The 18547-nt window shown below is 34.8% G+C and overlaps 1 protein-coding gene across 4 annotated transcripts in view; it reads right to left on the bottom strand.

Moving 5' to 3' along the window:
• LOC150107542 (DNA ligase 3-like) overlaps nucleotides 1–18547 on the bottom strand; it is a 505727-nt gene that overhangs the window by 308074 nt on the left and 179106 nt on the right. For all 4 annotated transcript variants that reach the window (XM_090391370.1, XM_090391373.1, XM_090391372.1 and 1 more), the window contains 2 exons: nucleotides 13587–13664; nucleotides 10573–10729 (listed from right to left, as the gene is read on the bottom strand). In XM_090391370.1, the coding sequence (XP_090247496.1) occupies nucleotides 10573–10729; nucleotides 13587–13664 (235 nt within the window). The remainder of the gene's footprint in view (nucleotides 1–10572; nucleotides 10730–13586; nucleotides 13665–18547) is intronic.

Raw genomic sequence — 18547 nt, 5'->3', positions numbered from 1 at the left:
ATTTATGGTCATAGTGCTAAGGAGTATGCGCTTTTGGTTCAAGTCCTATATCCATGACCCAAGTAGCTTTTCCATATCACCGATAGGACCTTTTCGTTGCTTCATCACTATCGTCGATTTAATGGAAGCATATCCATTCACAGCCGCTACGATTTTATCCTTATTTTTCAAATGTTGATCACTATAGAATGAGATCATCCGAAGTCGTGTGCAATCACAATGACTGGCTTACCAGCTTCTTGTTGCTTTATAACTTGCAACTTTGTTTCAAGATCAATTGCTCTCCACTATTTCTGTCATTCTTCACTAGGTTTTTTGATTGGGAGTGTAGGGGTCATGATGCACAAAATATTGCGAAATATTTAACGATAAATACACAAATAACCTATTTGTCAAACACAAAATCAACACAGAAACTGTCGAATATATTTCCTGAGGGATGTTGCCGCTGAATGCTCTGTTCCATGCACACGATGCATTGTTGCTAAATAGAAACCTTTTTACTTTACGCTCACTTGCGTCATGTTCAAAAGTAAAGTCGAAAATGTTATTTATTCCTTTATGGGATCACGGACATAAGTCGAGGGATGATTGCATATATATGCATATATATATATATGGATATATATATATGGATATATATATATATGTAAATAAATTTTTTTACCTTGGGAATAATGTATATTAGGGTTACCAAGTAATTTTATAAACTTGGTTATTTTACTCCTAATCCCAAGTAAGCAAACAATTAAGTTTGCGCCTGAACAGAGTTCAAGTCTAAAGGTGATGCAACACCAGGGCCACTCATTGCAAAGGTGGGTAGAGCTCTGATCACTATTCTTAGTATTTTCTATAATGTAAAGCACATCTCACTAAGAGATGTATACTGCAATACATTATGGGTGAGGTTACTACCCAGACCAGTTTCAACCATTTTTTGAGGTCTCATCAGTGAGTAGCTAGACCCTAAATACCAAGGTTTTATTAATACAGAGCCTTATCAACTTTACCTATACAAGTTGCTACAAGGTGTTTTTATTTTGAATAAGAATCTCTGGAGGAGATATAGATGTAAACATGTTTTTTTACCTTGGGAATAATGTATATTAGGGTTACCAAGTAATTTTATAAACTTGGTTTATATTACTCCTAATCCCAAGTAAGCAAACAGTTAAGTTTGCGCCTGAACGTAGTTCAAGTCTAAAGGTGGTGCAACACCAGGGCAACTCATTGTAAAGGTGGGTAAAGCTCTGATCACTGTTCTTAGTATTTTCCATAATGTAAAGCACATCTCACTAAGAGATGTATACTGCAATACATTATGGGTGGGGTCACTATCCAGACCGGTTTCAACCTTTTTTGAGGTCTCTATAGTGAGTAGCTAGACCCCAAATAAAAAAAAAAAAAAAAAAAAACTTACATCTATATCTCCTCCAGAGATTCTTATTCAAGATAAAAACACCTTGTAGCAACGTTTATAGGTAAAGTTGATAAGGCTCTGTATTACTAAAACCTTGGTATTTATTTATATACCAAGGTTTTATGCGAATGCATTGAACAAAGAATTGCAAGGAAAAAACATCAATATAATTTCAGCCAGAGAAAAGATTTCAGTGTTTGGATCGAAGTTTTTATATTGAAGACAGAAAGCAGAACAAAACAAGATAGCTGCCTTTTCAAAGTTAGCTTTGTTTTTGGAAGATTGTGAAAATATTACTTTTGACGACATCAAGGATACAGTTATAAGTCATCTTACCAAACTCAAAGAGCTGTTCTCTGATTACTTTCCAGATCTTGATTCACATACTGTCTGTTGGGGTTGTAGATCCCTTTAAATGTGAAATTGCTGATGTACCAGAAGAGCCTCAAGGGTTGGCAGAGGCACTTCTTGAACTTCGATCCAATAATGAAGCACGTATTGAATTTGAAAACAAAACTTCGATCCAATAATGAAGCACATATTGAATTTGAAAACAAAGTAGATCTGTCATATTTTTGGATGTCACTAGATGCAAAGGCTTTCAAAATTGCGCATGAGGAGGCAGTCAAAACGTTGCTGCCTTTTGCAACAACCTACCTTTGCGAATAAGGATTTTCCACTCTAATGAACATGAAAACAAAGCAGAGAAATTGATTGGACCCCAGAGACAGTATCCAAATTGCTCTGACATCAAAATGCCTCAATTTTGATGTTATTGTATCAAAAATGAAACATCATTTCTCCACAACCTGAAGTGAAAAAGTTTTCAAAGAAATCCTTTTGTTTCATAATGAGGATATAAATTTATTTTATTGCATTTATTTTATACTTCTTATATTTATAATTATATTCTCCATATAAATAGATTCAATAAACTTTTTGAATTTCAATAATCTGTGATTTTCTCCCTTTCAAATCAAGGGGATAACATGATAACATCAGAATAAATAAATATATTTTGGGGTAATAGGTAAAAAAGTTTCCCAACCCCTGCACTAAGGCAAAGAGCAACTGTTTAGTTTGAATTAAAATGTTATATTTTTAATACAGAGTGATCAAAATTAAAGTATCTCTGTTTAAGGCTTTGTGGGGCCACCCAGTGATCTAAATGCTGTCGAATTTTGAAGGAATATGTTGTGCATCATGTGGAAGCAATATCATAGAAAAAAAAAAAAAAAGTAGTTCCAAAATTAACCACCAGGGACACTGTATATGGTGGACCAAATGTAGATGCAATAATTTTTCTGTGTGTATTAGGAGGAGGAAAGCAACACAAGCATAAATAACATTCTTATTCACTTTCATTATGCATTCACAGACTACGGTTCTATGCACTGCCCTTCCCAGTATGCCACAAACTGCATCCTTCGCACAGTGTCTTCAACATCAGAATGCAGCCGGTTGGGATTGATATTGTGCACATGCTACGTTATGCTACCTTTCAGCATTGACAAATTATCAGGATGATCCTAATAAACCAGTCTTTGAGAAATCCCTAGTCAGATGTCAGGGATCAGATCAGGGGAGCACGATGGCCAGGCATTGTGAAATGCATGGCTGATCACTCTGGTTTCCATGAAATGTTCTTGTAGAACTTCCTGTACAGATCGACCGAGGTATGGAGGGGCCTACTATCCTGCATTAAAATGACTGAATCCATGCAGAGGCACTGCTGTAGCTATGCACAACAGAATTGTTTATCATATTGCAGTGCCTCTCAGCCTTGCAATATGATAAACAATAAAAAGCCCTCTTAGGTCCTGTGACCTGCTCAGCAGTAACTGAGCAGGTCATGGGACCTGATTGGTGAATGTCCTCAAAGAAAAATGGTCCAATGATAAACGAAGCTGTAAACCTATGCCAAGCAGTACTACCTTTGGGTGAATGCAAAGGAATTTGTTGGATTGCATGTGGGTTTTGTTTAGTCCATACTTGACAATTGTGGGTATTCACAGCTCCACTCAGGTGAAAGTGAGCCTCATCTCCTCACAAAATCACCCATGGCCACACAGCATCCAACTCCACTCGAGCAAGGAATGTTAAAGCGAATGTCAGTCAACTTTCAAAGTCCTGCAGGTGCAACTCCTCTGTCAGAGTTGACTCGAATGGATAGAAATGCAGAATCATCTGTAGAATTTTTCAGACAGCTGTGTAAGGCATACACCCACATGTATTGATATATATAGCACATGCACTGCAGGAACCAACGCTATTATTCGTGGTCTGCTCCACAACGGTAGTAGCAACTTCATTCATGTGTTGTGAACTGATCGGTTTGTGACCTCTGCCAGGTCTAACTCCCAAAAACCTGTTTTTTCAAAATGACTATTCATTTGTCACAGAGCACATGGAAGTAGTGGACAGCGGCATTTGTTGAGGCAATAAAATTCATGGAGTTCAGCAACAGCATTGCAGTTGTTTAGGTAGTACGGTTTCGTGATCAAAGCATTTTGGGGCAAGATCAGTGCCATCACGTAGGCAGTGTTAACAACCAGAATGAAGGGAAAAAATTCTGTGTCCATCTTTTTAAACACTCCTGTCACCTCCGAAATTGTGTGATATGCAAATTCCATCATTTTGGAATGGTGAATTTTGGAATTACTTTTTTTTTCTGAGGTATCAATTTGCACGATGCACAATGTATTCTTGCAAAGTTTCACAGCATTTGGATCACTGGATGGTGCTCCACAAGGCCTTAAACAGAGATGCTTTAATTGTGATCACTCTGTATTAAAAATATAACATTTTAATTCAAACAAAACAGTTGCTCTTTGCCTTAGTGCAGGGGTTGGGGAACTTTTTTACCTATTACCCCAAAATATATTTATTTATTCTGATGTTATCCCCTTGATTTGAAAGGGAGAAAATCACAGATTATTGAAATTCAAAAGGTTTATTGAATCTATTTATATGGAGAATATAATTATAAATATAAGAAGTATAAAATAAATGCGATAAAATAAATTTATATCCTCATTATGAAACAAAAGGATTTCTTTGAAAACTTTTTCACTTCAGGTTGTGGAGAAATGATGTTTCATTTTTGATACAATAACATCAAAATTGGGGCATTCTGATGTCAAAGCAATTTGGATACTGTCTCTGGGGTCCAATCGATTTCTCTGCTTTGTTTTCATGTTCATTAGAGTGGAAAATCCTTATTCGCAAAGGTAGGTTGTTGCAAAAGGCAGCAACGTTTTGACTGCCTCCTCATGTGCAATTTTGAAAGTCTTTGCATCTAATGACATCCAAAAATATGACAGATCTACTTTGTTTTCAAATTCAATACGTGCTTCATTATTGGATCGAAGTTCAAGAAGTGCCTCTGCGAACCCTTGAGGCTCTTCTGGTACATCAGCAATTTCACATTTAAAGGGATCTACAACCCCAACAGACAGTATGTGAATCAAGATCTGGAAAGTAATCAGAGAACAGCTCTTTGAGTTTGGTAAGATGACTTATAACTGTATCCTTGATGTCGTCAAAAGTAATATTTTCACAATCTTCCAAAAACAAAGCTAACTTTGAAAAGGCAGCTATCTTGTTTTGTTCTGCTTTCTGTCTCCAATATAAAAACTTCGATCCAAATGCTGAAATCTTTTCTCTGGCTGAAATTATATTGATGTTTTTTCCTTGCAATTCTTTGTTCAATGCATTCACATACTCAAAAATATCAGCTAAATATGTGAGATGTGTAACCCACGAGGAGTTTGTAAACTTATCTGCGAGAACATGTTTTTGATCAACGTTAAAAATTTCAAGTTCAGTTTTGAGAGCCCACACTCGGTTCAGAACATTTCCATGTGAGACCCACCTCACTTCTGTATGATAAAGTAGGTCTGTATATTCAGCCTCACCATCTTGACATAATTCATGAAATAGTCGCGTGCTTAGTGTATGTCCTTTGACAACATTGACAACCTTGATAACATTATGCATGACAGCTTCCAGGGCAGGTTCCAAATGTGCCTGGTGATGGATCATACAGTGGTTAACTTCAATTTTTGGATTATTCTCTCTTGCCAAAGCCGAAAAACCACTTACATGACCCAACATAGCTGGAGCTCCATCAACAGACACAGCAATGAAGTCTTCCCATTTTAAATTAACGTTATTAAAGTATTCATTAACTTTATTGAAGACATCAATTCCACGAGATCGCAACTCGAGAGGAGAACAAAACAACAATTCCTCTTCAACTGCAAGTAAACCTTTGTAGCAAATATACACCATCAGCTGTGAATTACTACTGACATCTGTAGTCTCATCAAGCTGAATAGCAAAGCATTTACTCTCTTTTATTGAAGAAATAACTTGTTCCCTCGCATTTTCTGCTAAAATAGAAATTTTTTCTTTCACAACGTTTGCAGACAAGGGCAGTGAATTTAGTTTCATGGCTTCTTTGTGACCACACATAATCTCTGCTATTTTCAAAGCTGCTGGTTTAACCAATTCCTCACCAATAGTATATGGTTTCTTGTTTCGGGCAATCAACCAGGCCACTTCAAAGCTAGCCTTTGATGCTGAACATTGATCGAATGTACCTCTCAAGTTGCTGTCCAGTCTTTGTCTTTTGACAGACATTTCCAAATTTACAAAGTATTCCTGGGGTTTGGAAGACAGATGTGGATGCAAATTATCCAAGTGCTTCAATTGACTATTTTTGGAAGATTCTTCAGTCAGTACTTTCAAACAGACAACACACTGTGGTTTCATTATTCCTTTGTCTTCTATTTGTGTAAACCCATAATTGAGGAACTCTTCCTGGTATATTCTTTTTCTAGTTGATGTCATCTGAAGGGTAAAAAAGACAGTGATTGAATTTAAGTTTTTTAAAGTTTATTTAAATTTACAATAATTTAATTGGTAAACGTGGCACTAAGACATGTCCTCAAGATGAAGGCAGTATTTAATTATTTTATTGACCATCAAAAATTAATTGAGCAAGGAGAAAATATATCAATCAAATTATCGAACTAACATAAAACTAAAATATGATTAATAAATGAAAATCTTACTTAAAATAGAACTTCTTCTTCTTCTCTTCCGTCTAAGATGGGTTGAGTTGTCTCTTGAGCAGGATCTTCCAGTCTTCTCTATTCCTTGCTGTTCGAAAAAGTTCCTTATATGTTCTGCATCCCGAGATGTTCTTTATTAATTTCAACCAGGTAATTCTTGGTCTTCTGGGTCTTCTTTTTTTCAGTTGGAAAAGTATTGATTAGGACGTTAAAAAGTCTGTCTGCGTCCATGCGTACAGTGTGTCCAAACCATCTCAGTTGTTGTTTTCTAATTTTTTCGATTATTGTCTTTTTATACAATAGTTCTTGTCTGACTGTGATGTTTGTTTTCTTTTCTATCCAACTTGTTCTATTTATTTTTCTTAAGCATTTCATTTCAAATGCCAGCAGTTTTTTCTCCTCTCTTTTTTTAACTGTCCACACTTCTGCTCCATAGATGACTGTTGGTATAATTATTGCTTCATATAATTTGATTTTGGCTTGCTTAGATATCTTGTTTGTTTTCCAGATTTTCTGTAATTTTCCCATGGTGGTCCATCCTATCGCTATTCTGTGTTCGATTGTTTTGAGTTCATTTATTGTTTCTGTTAGTTTTGATCCAAGGTATATGAAGTTGTCTATTTGTTCTCCGTTGAGGGTGGCTGAGATGGTAGTTCCATTCCTCCCTATTTTCATCACTTTTGTCTTTTGTATATTTCTTGTCACGTCATATGTTTTACAGGTTTCATTTAGCTTGTTGATCAACTTTTGAAGTTCATTTGGGGTTCTTGCAAGAAAGATGAGATCATCTGCATATTTGATATTATGTTTAAACCATTGACATTGATTCCAGGCTCATTGTCTACTGCTTTACAACTTCTTCTAGATATATGTTGAATAGGCATGGGGATAATGGGCATCCTTGCATTACTCCTTTTTGGATCTCTATAGGTTCAGTTGTGAGTGTGTCCTTTTTAATTATTGCATTTGTCTTAGAGTAATATTTTATCAGAAACTGTATTATATATTTGTCTATTGATTTTTCTATTAGAATTTTAAGAAGGATTAGTCTGTTGATGTTATCGAAAGCTTGTTTAAAGTCCACAAAACAACAATATAGTTCTTTATGGTCTTCCCAGCTGAGCTCTGCTAGTTGGTGCAATGTGAAAATTTGGTCTATGTTGAATAGTTTCCTTGGAAACCAGCTTGTTCTATGCCTATCATTTCTTCATAGGTGTTTTTTAATCTATTTTGTATAATTCTTATGAATATTTTATAGGTGTGAGGGAGTAAATTGATTGGTCTGTAATTTCTGCAGTCTCATTTGTCTTCTTTCTTGTATATTGGGATGATCTTTCCAGTTCTCCAGTCATCTGGGATCTCTCCTGTTTGTTGTATTTTATTGAATAGGGTTGTTAAATATTCTATTGATATGCTGCCTCCATATGAGCACAGTTCAGTAGGGATAGTATCAATGCCTGGTGCTTTATTGTTTTTCATCTGTTTTATTGCATATCAAACTTCTTGTAAAATTTTTGGGTGATCATTATTTTCTTCTATTGTTGGCATTGTAGTTTTGTTTCCTTGGTAGAAGATAGTCTTAAAATGGTTTGACCAGATTTTTCTTATATATTCAATATTCCCAGTTTCAGTCACCTTGTTGTTTATCATTGTTACTGCTTTTGCTGAGAATTCCTTTGTAATTTCTCTTACATTATCATGGAAGACTTTTAAGTTGTTTTGTTGGTATGTTTCTTGGCATTTCTTAGCTTTTTCTTCTAACCTTTTTTCTTTGGCTTTTTTGCATAGGTTATGAACTTTATTTTTTAGTGCTCTGTATTCTTCTCTATTCTCTTCATTGTTTTGTTGGTTTACAAGTATCTTGGCCTCTCTTTTCTCTTCTATGGTAGCTATGATTTCTTGGGTTATCCACTGTTTGTTAATTTTGGGTTTGGAACCTAGAGTGTCTTTTGGAATTGATAACACTGTTTCTTTTCTTTCTTCCTAGTATTTTCCGCTGTTCTGGAAGATGGAGGGTTTTAATTTCAAGCACATCTGTTCTTAAAATCGACTTCTGCTTGAGCTATCTTTTAGTTTTGATTAGTTCATGTTTTCTTCTTTTCTGATATTGTTTTTACTGTTGAATTTTATCTTCACTTTGGCAGTTAATATTTCGTGATCAGTATAATAAATTTAGTTTAATCCTTTATTCAAGTGTGAGCAAACAAAGTTTGCGCCTGAAAGTATCTTCAGGACTGGGGTAAGGTGGTGCAACACCAGGACGACTCCTTGCAAGGGTGGAGCAAGCTACTAACACTCCTATCTCAGTATCTCCCATAATGCAAAATACATCTCCTGGTTAATATTAGTAGCTTGCTCCACCTTTGCAAGGAGTCGTCCTGTGTTGCACCACCTTACCCCAGTCCTGAAGATACTTTCAGGCGCAAACTTTGTTTGCTCACACTTGGATAAAGGATTAAACTAAATTTATTATATTCTAACCAAGTGAAAAATAAACTTTCAACATTTCGTGGTCAGTGTCAAAATCAAAACTTCTTAATGTTCGTACATTATTTACTGATCTTTTCCATTGTTTGTTTATGATGATATAGTCTATGCAGTTCTTTATATTACCATCTGGGGATGTCCATGTATATTTATTATTAGGGCATTGATAGAACAATGTATTTGTAATCATTAGATCGTTTGCTTTACAGAAGTAGAGTAATTGTTCTCCTCTGTTGTTAAGTTCTCCGTATCCAAATTTCCCCATCACATCTTTTTTGTCTGCTGTGAACTGTCCTATTTTAGCATTAAAATCTCCCATCACTATCATGAGTTCTCTATTTTTGGGATTATCTATTTGCTGTTGTAGTTCTTTATAGAAATTTTCTATTTCTTCCTCTGAATGGTTACTGTCTGGTGCATATATTTGGATTATTTTAATTGTTTGACCTTTTTCTTTTGCTTGAAGTTTGGCTGTGATTATTCTAGGAGACACTGGGTTTATTTCAATTACTGAGTGTGTAAGTTTCTTTTCAATTAATAATGAAACTCCTTCTCAGTGTATTTTATCTTTTCTTCCTGAGAAGTACAGTCTTCCTTCTGGTAAATCCATATCTGCACCAATGTGTCTCTGATAAACCTAAAATACTCCATTTCAATCTTTTTAAATTTTCCTGGACTAATTGCAATTTTCCAGGTCAGTATAGTGATCTTATGTTGAGGGTGGCTACATGTTTCACATCCTTGTCTGACCACATTGCTGATTTCTCACCTACTCTATGTGGTGTTCGAGTAGGCACATCGGTTGTCCAATATGCAGTAGCACTATCTCAGTTTGTAGACTTTCTCCTGCTCATGAAAGTTACTGCCATAATAATGTAGCCAGCTTGCCATGCCTCTGCTACATCCTTTGGTCCATGGCTCTTTATTCTTTATTCAGAGCAACCGATTTGGGTTTCCCCCATCCACCACCCGGGGGATGCACCTGGTAGGATTGTGGTCTCCCCCAAAATAGAACTATTGAAATAAATGAAATAACTACTTAAATCGACTTAAACAAAGCAAAAACACATGTCAAAAAATAAGGTTAAGGTGGGTAATAGACAACTGACAAATAATATCTGTTTAGCCACTTGACAACGCCTTAGAAACCAAATTGTCTGGAGTTCAACATGGCATGACGTCTCCTAAACACATATATTACATTGGCCAGATGCAGTGTTGCCAGAAGAAAAATTTCTGTCGTAACAAGGAACGTGCTTTTTTATATAATTTTATTTATGTCTATTGAGTCCTCATTACTCCCAGAAATTTCATTTTTACCCCAGTTCGTCAACCCCTGCCTTAGTGGATTCAGGAGTCAAGGCTAATAATAACCATAAAATGAATTCTTTTTCATCTTGTCTATCTATGTATATATAAAATGCAAATAATGAAATGTTTAATTCAGTAGTAAAGGATCACTAGGTTTTAATATTCAAAAGAAAGCTTATTTTGAATTATCACTTTTGCTGCCCAAAGATACATATTAATAAGGATACCCTCAATGCAGTTCTGACTGTATTTCAAAATAATAATACTACTACTTACCAACATTGGCAACACAGGAGTCATTAGTTTAGCACCTATCACATGACTTCTGTCTGGACTACGACTACTGCTTTGTCGTCCAAAAGTTTTCACAACAGTCTGGAGATTTCTTGATGCCTGAAAAGCTTCATATGCCTTTGGATGCAATGCATCCAAACTATCAAAATGAAAATATAAAGAAAATGTACTCTGTAATTCTCTAACACTAGAAAAACAGATTCCATGATGTATAACAAACTTTTCTTAAATAATATCACATGCAATATCATGTATAATATTGGGTTGGCAAATAAGTTCGTTCAGTTTATGCGTTAGTACAAGTTTACACTGCTTCACCTGTCACTATTGCTGCGCTACCGTGCAATGCTATTATGCAGTTGAAAGGTGACATTTCACATAACCTTTCAGTGAATTTTCGTTCAGCCTACTTCAGTTGCGTGTGAGTAACATATTTTTAGAAATGGAAGGAAATAACATACATTACCAGTATATTTTGCTTTTTTAATTCAAAAAAGGCAAATAAGCTACAGAGGCCCATAAGAAATATGCAGCGTGTATGGGGATGGTGCCTTAACAGAATGAGTATGCCAAAAGTAGTTTGCCAAATTCCGTTCTGGAGATTTCGACGTCAGTGATGCGCCTCGTGCCGGTCGCCCAACTGAGGTTGATTCGAGTGTTGTGAAGGATATCATCGACAAAAATCCATCACAAACAGTGCAGGAGATTGCTGCAGTACTGAACATATCCTATACAAGCGTTGAAAAACCATTTGCACAAGCTGGGATATGTTTCAAAACTCAATGTTTGGGTACAGCATGAATTGACTAAGGCCAATATGACTGCGTGCATATCCATCTGTGATTCACTGTAATATCGCCAAGAAAATGACCCATTTTTGAAGCAGATGATTACAGGAGATGAAAAATGGGTCGTGTACAATAACGTGGTACATAAAAGATCATGGGGGCACAAGAGCGAACCACTGCAAACAACCTCAAAAGCAGGATTGCACCCAAAGAAGATCATGCTCTCTGTGTGTGGTAGGATTATAAAGGTGTTGTCCACTATGAGGTGTTACCATCAGGCAGAATGATTGATTCAACTATCTATTGCTCACAGTTAACGCAACTGTGAGTGGTAACTGTGAGCACAAAACGTCCTGAATTGGCAAATCGGATAGAAGTTGTCTTTCACCATGACAACGCCAGACCCCACATATCATTAACAACCTGGAGTAAATTGTTACGTCTTTCATGGGATGTTTTGCCACATCCTCCATATTCACTGGACCTGGCACCTTCCGATTACCAATTTCCGATCGTTGCAGAAGTCTCTGAATGTGAAACCTTCACTAATGAGGAGCTGTCAAAAGACACCTGAATCAGTTTTTGGCCAGTAAACCTCAGGAGTTTTATGAACATGGCATAATGAAGTTGGTGGGCAGATGGCAAGAGGTCATTGATAACGAGGGTCAATATATAACTGACTAGTATGTATTATATATATATACATACTATTAAATAAAATGTGTTTCATTCCACTCTGAAAAACCAAATGAACTTATTTGCCAACCCAATACTTTTAAGTGTTTCTATAGTTTTAGCAATATCTTACTCTTTGCTAACATCAGGGGGGAACTTCATATAAAAAAAACAAAAAAAATAAGGGAACTATAGGTATTATTTCTGGGAAAATTCCCATGTTACTCCTCTAAGTAAATATTATTTTTATGGCTGTTTAGCCTATTTTTGTTTAGGAGTGCCCCTTTTATAATGTCATTGGCTTTTTATTCGAATTTTAGGGCATTACTGATGTTTAATATAGACAGATATATGAAGAATACATAGGAGGAATAATTCAGACATACGTTTAGCAGGGTGATGCTGAATAAGAAGACAGCAAGCAACATCCTACTAAACCATCTTAACCATGTTTCCAATACAGAGTATCCAGTCTTCCAACCACATATGCCCTCAACGGTATTTCCTACATACTGCTATATATCAACTCCCTACTCTTTTGTCTACAAATGTTGTAGACAAAAGAGTCTACAACATTTGTGAGGAATCTGTTATGTGATAAGAAAAATAGTTCCTTTTGTGCTCAGTGTACTGTATAACAAAAATAAACACACACAAACATTCATGCACACAGATAACAGTGTGTTCAGGGAAAAAAAAAATTCAGAGCTGGTCCATCTAATATCCTAAGTGTAAAAAATATCTTACTTTTGTATGTAGATCATAGTGAAATATAGTTATTATTTTGGGAATTAGCATATTGCAATTACTAAACACTTGAATTACATATAGTCTCTCGGAAATCCCATGTTACTCCTCTTAAACACTATTATTATAATTACGGCTATTATATTGAGTATTGGTAGCCAATGTATTTAAATAAGGGTCACTCCTAAACAAAAACAGGCTATAATAGCCGTAATTATAACAACTTGAATTACTTTTCAATAATTAACTCTCAACACAACAAATCCTTAGCAACAAAGAGAATATTCAGACAAACTAGTAGAAACTTTGCTATAGTTTCCTTTAAGTGAATCCCTTTAACACTAGTTCTATGGAACTTTGCTTACACTTTTTTGATAGCTTTTTATAATGAGTATGTTCACTACATTTACTATAAAATGAGTTAATGAGTTGCTGGCTTGGTTGGCCAAGTGGATCACATTTTTGCTTTCCAACCAACATGTTTAAATTCCACTACTATAGGCATATCTGTTTGAATATGCTTAAACAGGATGAATGTCACCATCTAGCGTGAGACCATCACCCACTAACTGGAAGCCTGAAGTATCTTGAAAACTGTTGTGTGTCCAGTTTTCAGAGAAGAGCCCAAGTGTTCGCAAATTATGTAAAAAAAAATTTTTTTTAATATTTTAATAATAAAAATAATAAAAATGGAACAAAAAACATTAGTCCATCCACAGCATTAATGTGCTATATATTTATAGCCTTTTTGTGGCTGGGAAGTGATAGTAAAATACTAATACTTACACATGTTTTGCTCCAGCATTAATCCTTAAGTCATGCTTAATTAAACGTATAACAACCTTCAAGTCATTAGCAGTACATCTGAAAGACAGTAGTGCATAACAAAATCTTTCCAGTGAAAGTTTCTTAGTAAAGAATCAATAAAAATTCAATAAATCAATTCAAACTTAATTCATTCAATACAGTATACTCAATTCATTCATTACTCTGCATGCAATGGCAAATTTCATAATTAACTGGAATGATATTACCTTACAACAAATTCTCAAAGTAAATGGTAGCCAATATTATGATAAGTGAAGAAACTGACAGGATGTTTTTCAATAGAAAAATGTAAAAATCCATGTAAAAACCTTCTAAAATACCAGCTTATGTATAGGGATTGAAGCAGCCTTGGTTTCTATGGCCCACCCACTCACAATTCCCAAGTAACATGCATTTGAAGAGGCAGGGTTTGATCTGCACTATACAATGAGTAGTAGTGAAATCACACAATGCACTAACTTACTAACAGAGTTCAGAAGATGTTGAGAAAAATTTTATACTTGGTTCGACAATAAATTAAAAATGCCATGAAATTATATTCATGGTTTAATCCTTTATCCAACTGTAAACATAGTTTGCATGTGAAGTATTGTCGGGACACAACTGGGCCACCTATATATAGACGCTAATGACCTCACATCAATTGCCTTAGTATCCGACAATGCAAAGTACACCCCTTTTCACACATGTATAATATATGCATTGTGGGAAGTGCCACTACCCAGACCAATGTCAACATTTATTGAGGTCTTGAGCCAATAATATCATTCCTTAGCATCTTTATTTTATAGTCATAGGTGGAATCACCATTGAGTTTCCTGTCCTGGAGGGATTTATTTCAGGAGTGATGAGTTTAGTAGTGATTATTTAGTTTTTGGAGAGGTATCTCCCACACTTTAACATACCTCAATAAAGGTCAAAACTGGTTTGGGTAGTGCATGGCATTACATAAAAAAAAATGAGATTTGAGAATTAAAAACAATTCACCAATATATAATCACAAAAGACGATTGGCTACCTATTACAGAAATACAGTGAAATACATAACAGAAGTAACTAGTGAAATACAGGTTTCAAAAATTAAACAAATAATAGATGAAACAAGAATGGCTATTTGCTTGTAAATGTATTTACTTATTTTTATATTTAGCTACTTTACATATATATATATATATATATATATATATATATATATATATATATATATATATAATATCTACATATTTGCTGGTATTCTAGCATCTTCAAGACCAATAAGGAATCAGATGTCTAACTCTGAAACTACAGATAATCACTAGAAACCAGCTTTGTTACATTCTTTAAATAACAGTATTATATTTTATGTACTACATTATCTTGCATTTTAGTTGTTGAGGACAAAGCTTGTATGACTGTCAAGAACTTAGAAATCATAGTGTTTTATTAGACCTGTTCACAAATCACATAAGCATTAATACCTAGTTTAGAATGAACTAGAGATTAAAGGACAGGGGAGATCTAAAAATTACTGTTTCCCAAGTCTTGAGAAGTTTCACACAACCATATTTAGTTAGATTTGCTTGGCTTTTTAATTTGCTGCTAAAAAAGTACAATGTTTGTATTTACTGTGGTAAAGCATAATATCCACCCACCTCCCATTTCATTCAGTACAAGATGTTCAAGATGCTCAGCTAGACCTAACTGACCATAATTGTAGCAGTGGATATATTTCTTATTGGAGGTATCAGGAATAATAATAATAATAATAATAATAATATATTTCTTATGTCTTCAAAACATGATGGAATAACTTCCAGTTTGTCCATACAACAAGTTGCAAAACAATTAAGTCTGTATATATCTAGAACTGCGAGGGAAGGATGTTGGTCTTTAGGACAGTGGATAAGAATAGTCAGTTTTGTATGGAGGTGTGAAAACAGTGCAAAGTATGCAACAGCTCCAACAGCAGCATTCTTCCAACCCACAAAAAAAAATAAAATAAAAATAAATAAATAATCAACTTTAAAGAAATAAGTTCTAACTATTTTTTCTGAAGTGCTTCAGACATAGATGGAGACCAATAATGGCATTAATGTAATCGGTGTGTTAAGAGAGATGTGAGATAGAGAGAGGGGAGAAAAAAAAAAACAAGTATTTGTTAATAGTTTAGCACACTGTTGTAGCCACTAGATAGGAAGGCAAAGCAAACAAATCAAGTTAAGTCCAGCTGTGAGAGAAGCCTAGTTAGAACAGACGATGGTGGCATTGTTAACAAGAGTTTTAATGATGCCATACTTGAAAGGAGGAGGAGAGAAGATGGCAAAGTTCTGTGAAATGAGAAAGGAGGAGACATGTAAGTAAGCTCCAATGTGAATAAGCTATAGGCTTTTAGTATATGTATAAGCACAGTGTTGTCCATAAATGTCTATGTCTATTATGCAAAAGTTTAAGGAACAAAATTCCAAAGATGCTATCATAAAGCCCACAGTTTGGTGAAGGCATGTCAATGAATACTTGATAATCTGGCTGCATGGATTAGAAAAATCACACGACTTCCATAATCTTAATTGTTGGCTTACTGAAATCCAGTATTCAGCAGTAAGCAATAGAAAAGGATAATAATTACTATTTTTAGAGATTATCATTAAAATCTGTGGATGATAATATACTAAAACCTAGCCATCCAAATTTGATTCGTACTGCCATTTATACAGAAAGCTGAAGTAATCAAGATGCCTAACTATACAGTACTTTTTTTTTATGATATAGGGAAACAATGTACAAGAGAAAATCTCATCATAAAGTAATTATAACTTAAAGAGCAAATAAAAATTTTTCTCCAAAAAAACATTACACAGCACCCAAAAAATGGAAGCTATAAAAATATAAAGCCAATTGTTTGAGGAATTGCTTGCAAATATATTTTGTAACACGACATAAAAGCTGCCGTGATGTAACATAAAAATGCTACTAATATCTCCTAAATTAAGAACCACCTATCCTTTTGAAAGTATCTAGGAAACTACAAAATCAACTGATACATGTGTTGTACATCACTAAGTCAAGATTCATCATCACATGCTTCACTTGAAGGTCGTAGAATGAGCTTGACCACTTGACTAGAAGTTGGAAGTTTTTCCACTTGGTTATACTATAAATTAAAGATGCCAAGAAATTATATTCTTGGTTTAATCATTTATCCAAGTGTAAGCAAACAAAGTTTGTACCTAAAGTAACTTCAGGAATGGGAAACTCGTATATAGAAGCTAATGACTTCACATCACTATTAGTTTGATATCTCATGCAAGCAAAATTTTATTAAAGATCATGCTAAATAGGATTGAGGCCAAAGTTGAGGCAGAGATGCCAAGGAACAAGCAGGTTTTAGGAAAGGTAGGGGCACCAGAGATCAGATCCTTTGCCTTAGACAGATCATAGAAAAATATAAAGAATTCAGACTCCCTCTGGTACTGTGTTTCTTAGACTACTCTAACGCTTTTGACTGTGTTGAGCATGTGAAACTGTGGGAAGTAATGAAAAGAATGGGTTTTCCTCAACACACTATCAGGTTGATAGCTAACTTGTATAAGGAGCAAGAAGTCACAGTAAGAACAGGTGTTGGATTGACCAACTGGGATGACAGTGATAATACAAAACGAGTTTGTAATGATAGTTTGTGTGTAGTTTCTGAAGAGAAAAAAGGCTTGTCGACTTGCTCGACACTTGACCAGTGGATAGCATTCAAAGGTAAATACAATTGATTATTTTGTAAAGATGGAGGTTTGAGGTGTATAACATGTGCAGAGGTACATACCCTAGGCACAAGTTCTGTATCCGGACAGTTCATCGCGGGAAAATTGATCGCCGACAATTCACAGACTATTCATCACGGAGAAATTCATCGCGAGGAAAAATTCATCGCTAGAAATTTAATTGTGGGGAAAATTAATCGCGGATATATGTGAAAAAAAAAGTTTTTTTTTTAATTTACATATAAAGTTATTCATATTCTTTTTTTACTACAGGCTCTGTAGATGGAATATTAATTGTTACAGAACTGAGATAGGATGGTGAGGGAGAAAGAGCACCATATTTAAGAATATTTAGGTAGAATAGTTATATCCAACTAACTGATGATTGTTGTCAGATTTCTGACAACAATCAGGAGTTGTAATAAAAGAACACTGTAAACAATGTTATACATGAAAAAATAACATGAAATCTATTAGTGAAAATTAAAATTATTTGAGCTGTTTGTTATCCCCTAAAACAAGTGTTGTGCACCTAGAAGGCATGAATGTTGTGATGTTCTGTTTTTATTTTATTCCTTCAAAATTGTACTATTAGTCATTTCGAAGGTGCAATTATTATTCCGTTGTTATTAAAACAACTTAAAAATTTATCTTCAAAAGGAACTGGAATCAGTATAATCAATCATCTCTCTATCAATATTTGTAGTTCTGAAAATTTGATGATCATGAAAAGGAACACTTTTTATTTCATGCTATTCAAAATTGAGCAGTATGGGAAAAAAAAAAAATGAAACAAAAAAGGTGAATGCACAGCCACAAAGTTTTCAAACTTTGTGGCTGTGCATTCACCTTTGCAAATTGGCAAACATTCATGACGATCAGGTTTGCCAATCCAGGTGTCTTCTACGTAGCTCAGAACAGACTGAGCTTCAACAGGATAGTCATTATTTTCACATAACATTTCAAAAGCATGTACAACATTTGTAAATGACACAAAAGCAATTGCCGATATCATGCGCATTTTTATTGCAAATTCGGAATCAGTTTCGTATCGTTGTTGAAGACTAATTGCTTGAATGTTGTGAAATATACACTGGGAAAAGTGAAAAGGCAACCTTTTTGCTGACTATTTGGAAATGCTTCACGGAACGCATTTATTGAAGCTACTTCAAAATATGTCATGATTAA

Source organism: Typopeltis vanoorti, chromosome 4, assembly GCF_054136105.1.
Source record: "Typopeltis vanoorti isolate ZY-2024b chromosome 4, IOZ_Tvanoo_1.0, whole genome shotgun sequence".
Taxonomy (NCBI): Eukaryota; Metazoa; Arthropoda; class Arachnida; order Uropygi; family Thelyphonidae; genus Typopeltis; species Typopeltis vanoorti.
The sequence above is the reverse complement of the archived record's forward strand: the minus strand, read 5'-3'. Positions and strand labels throughout refer to the sequence as shown.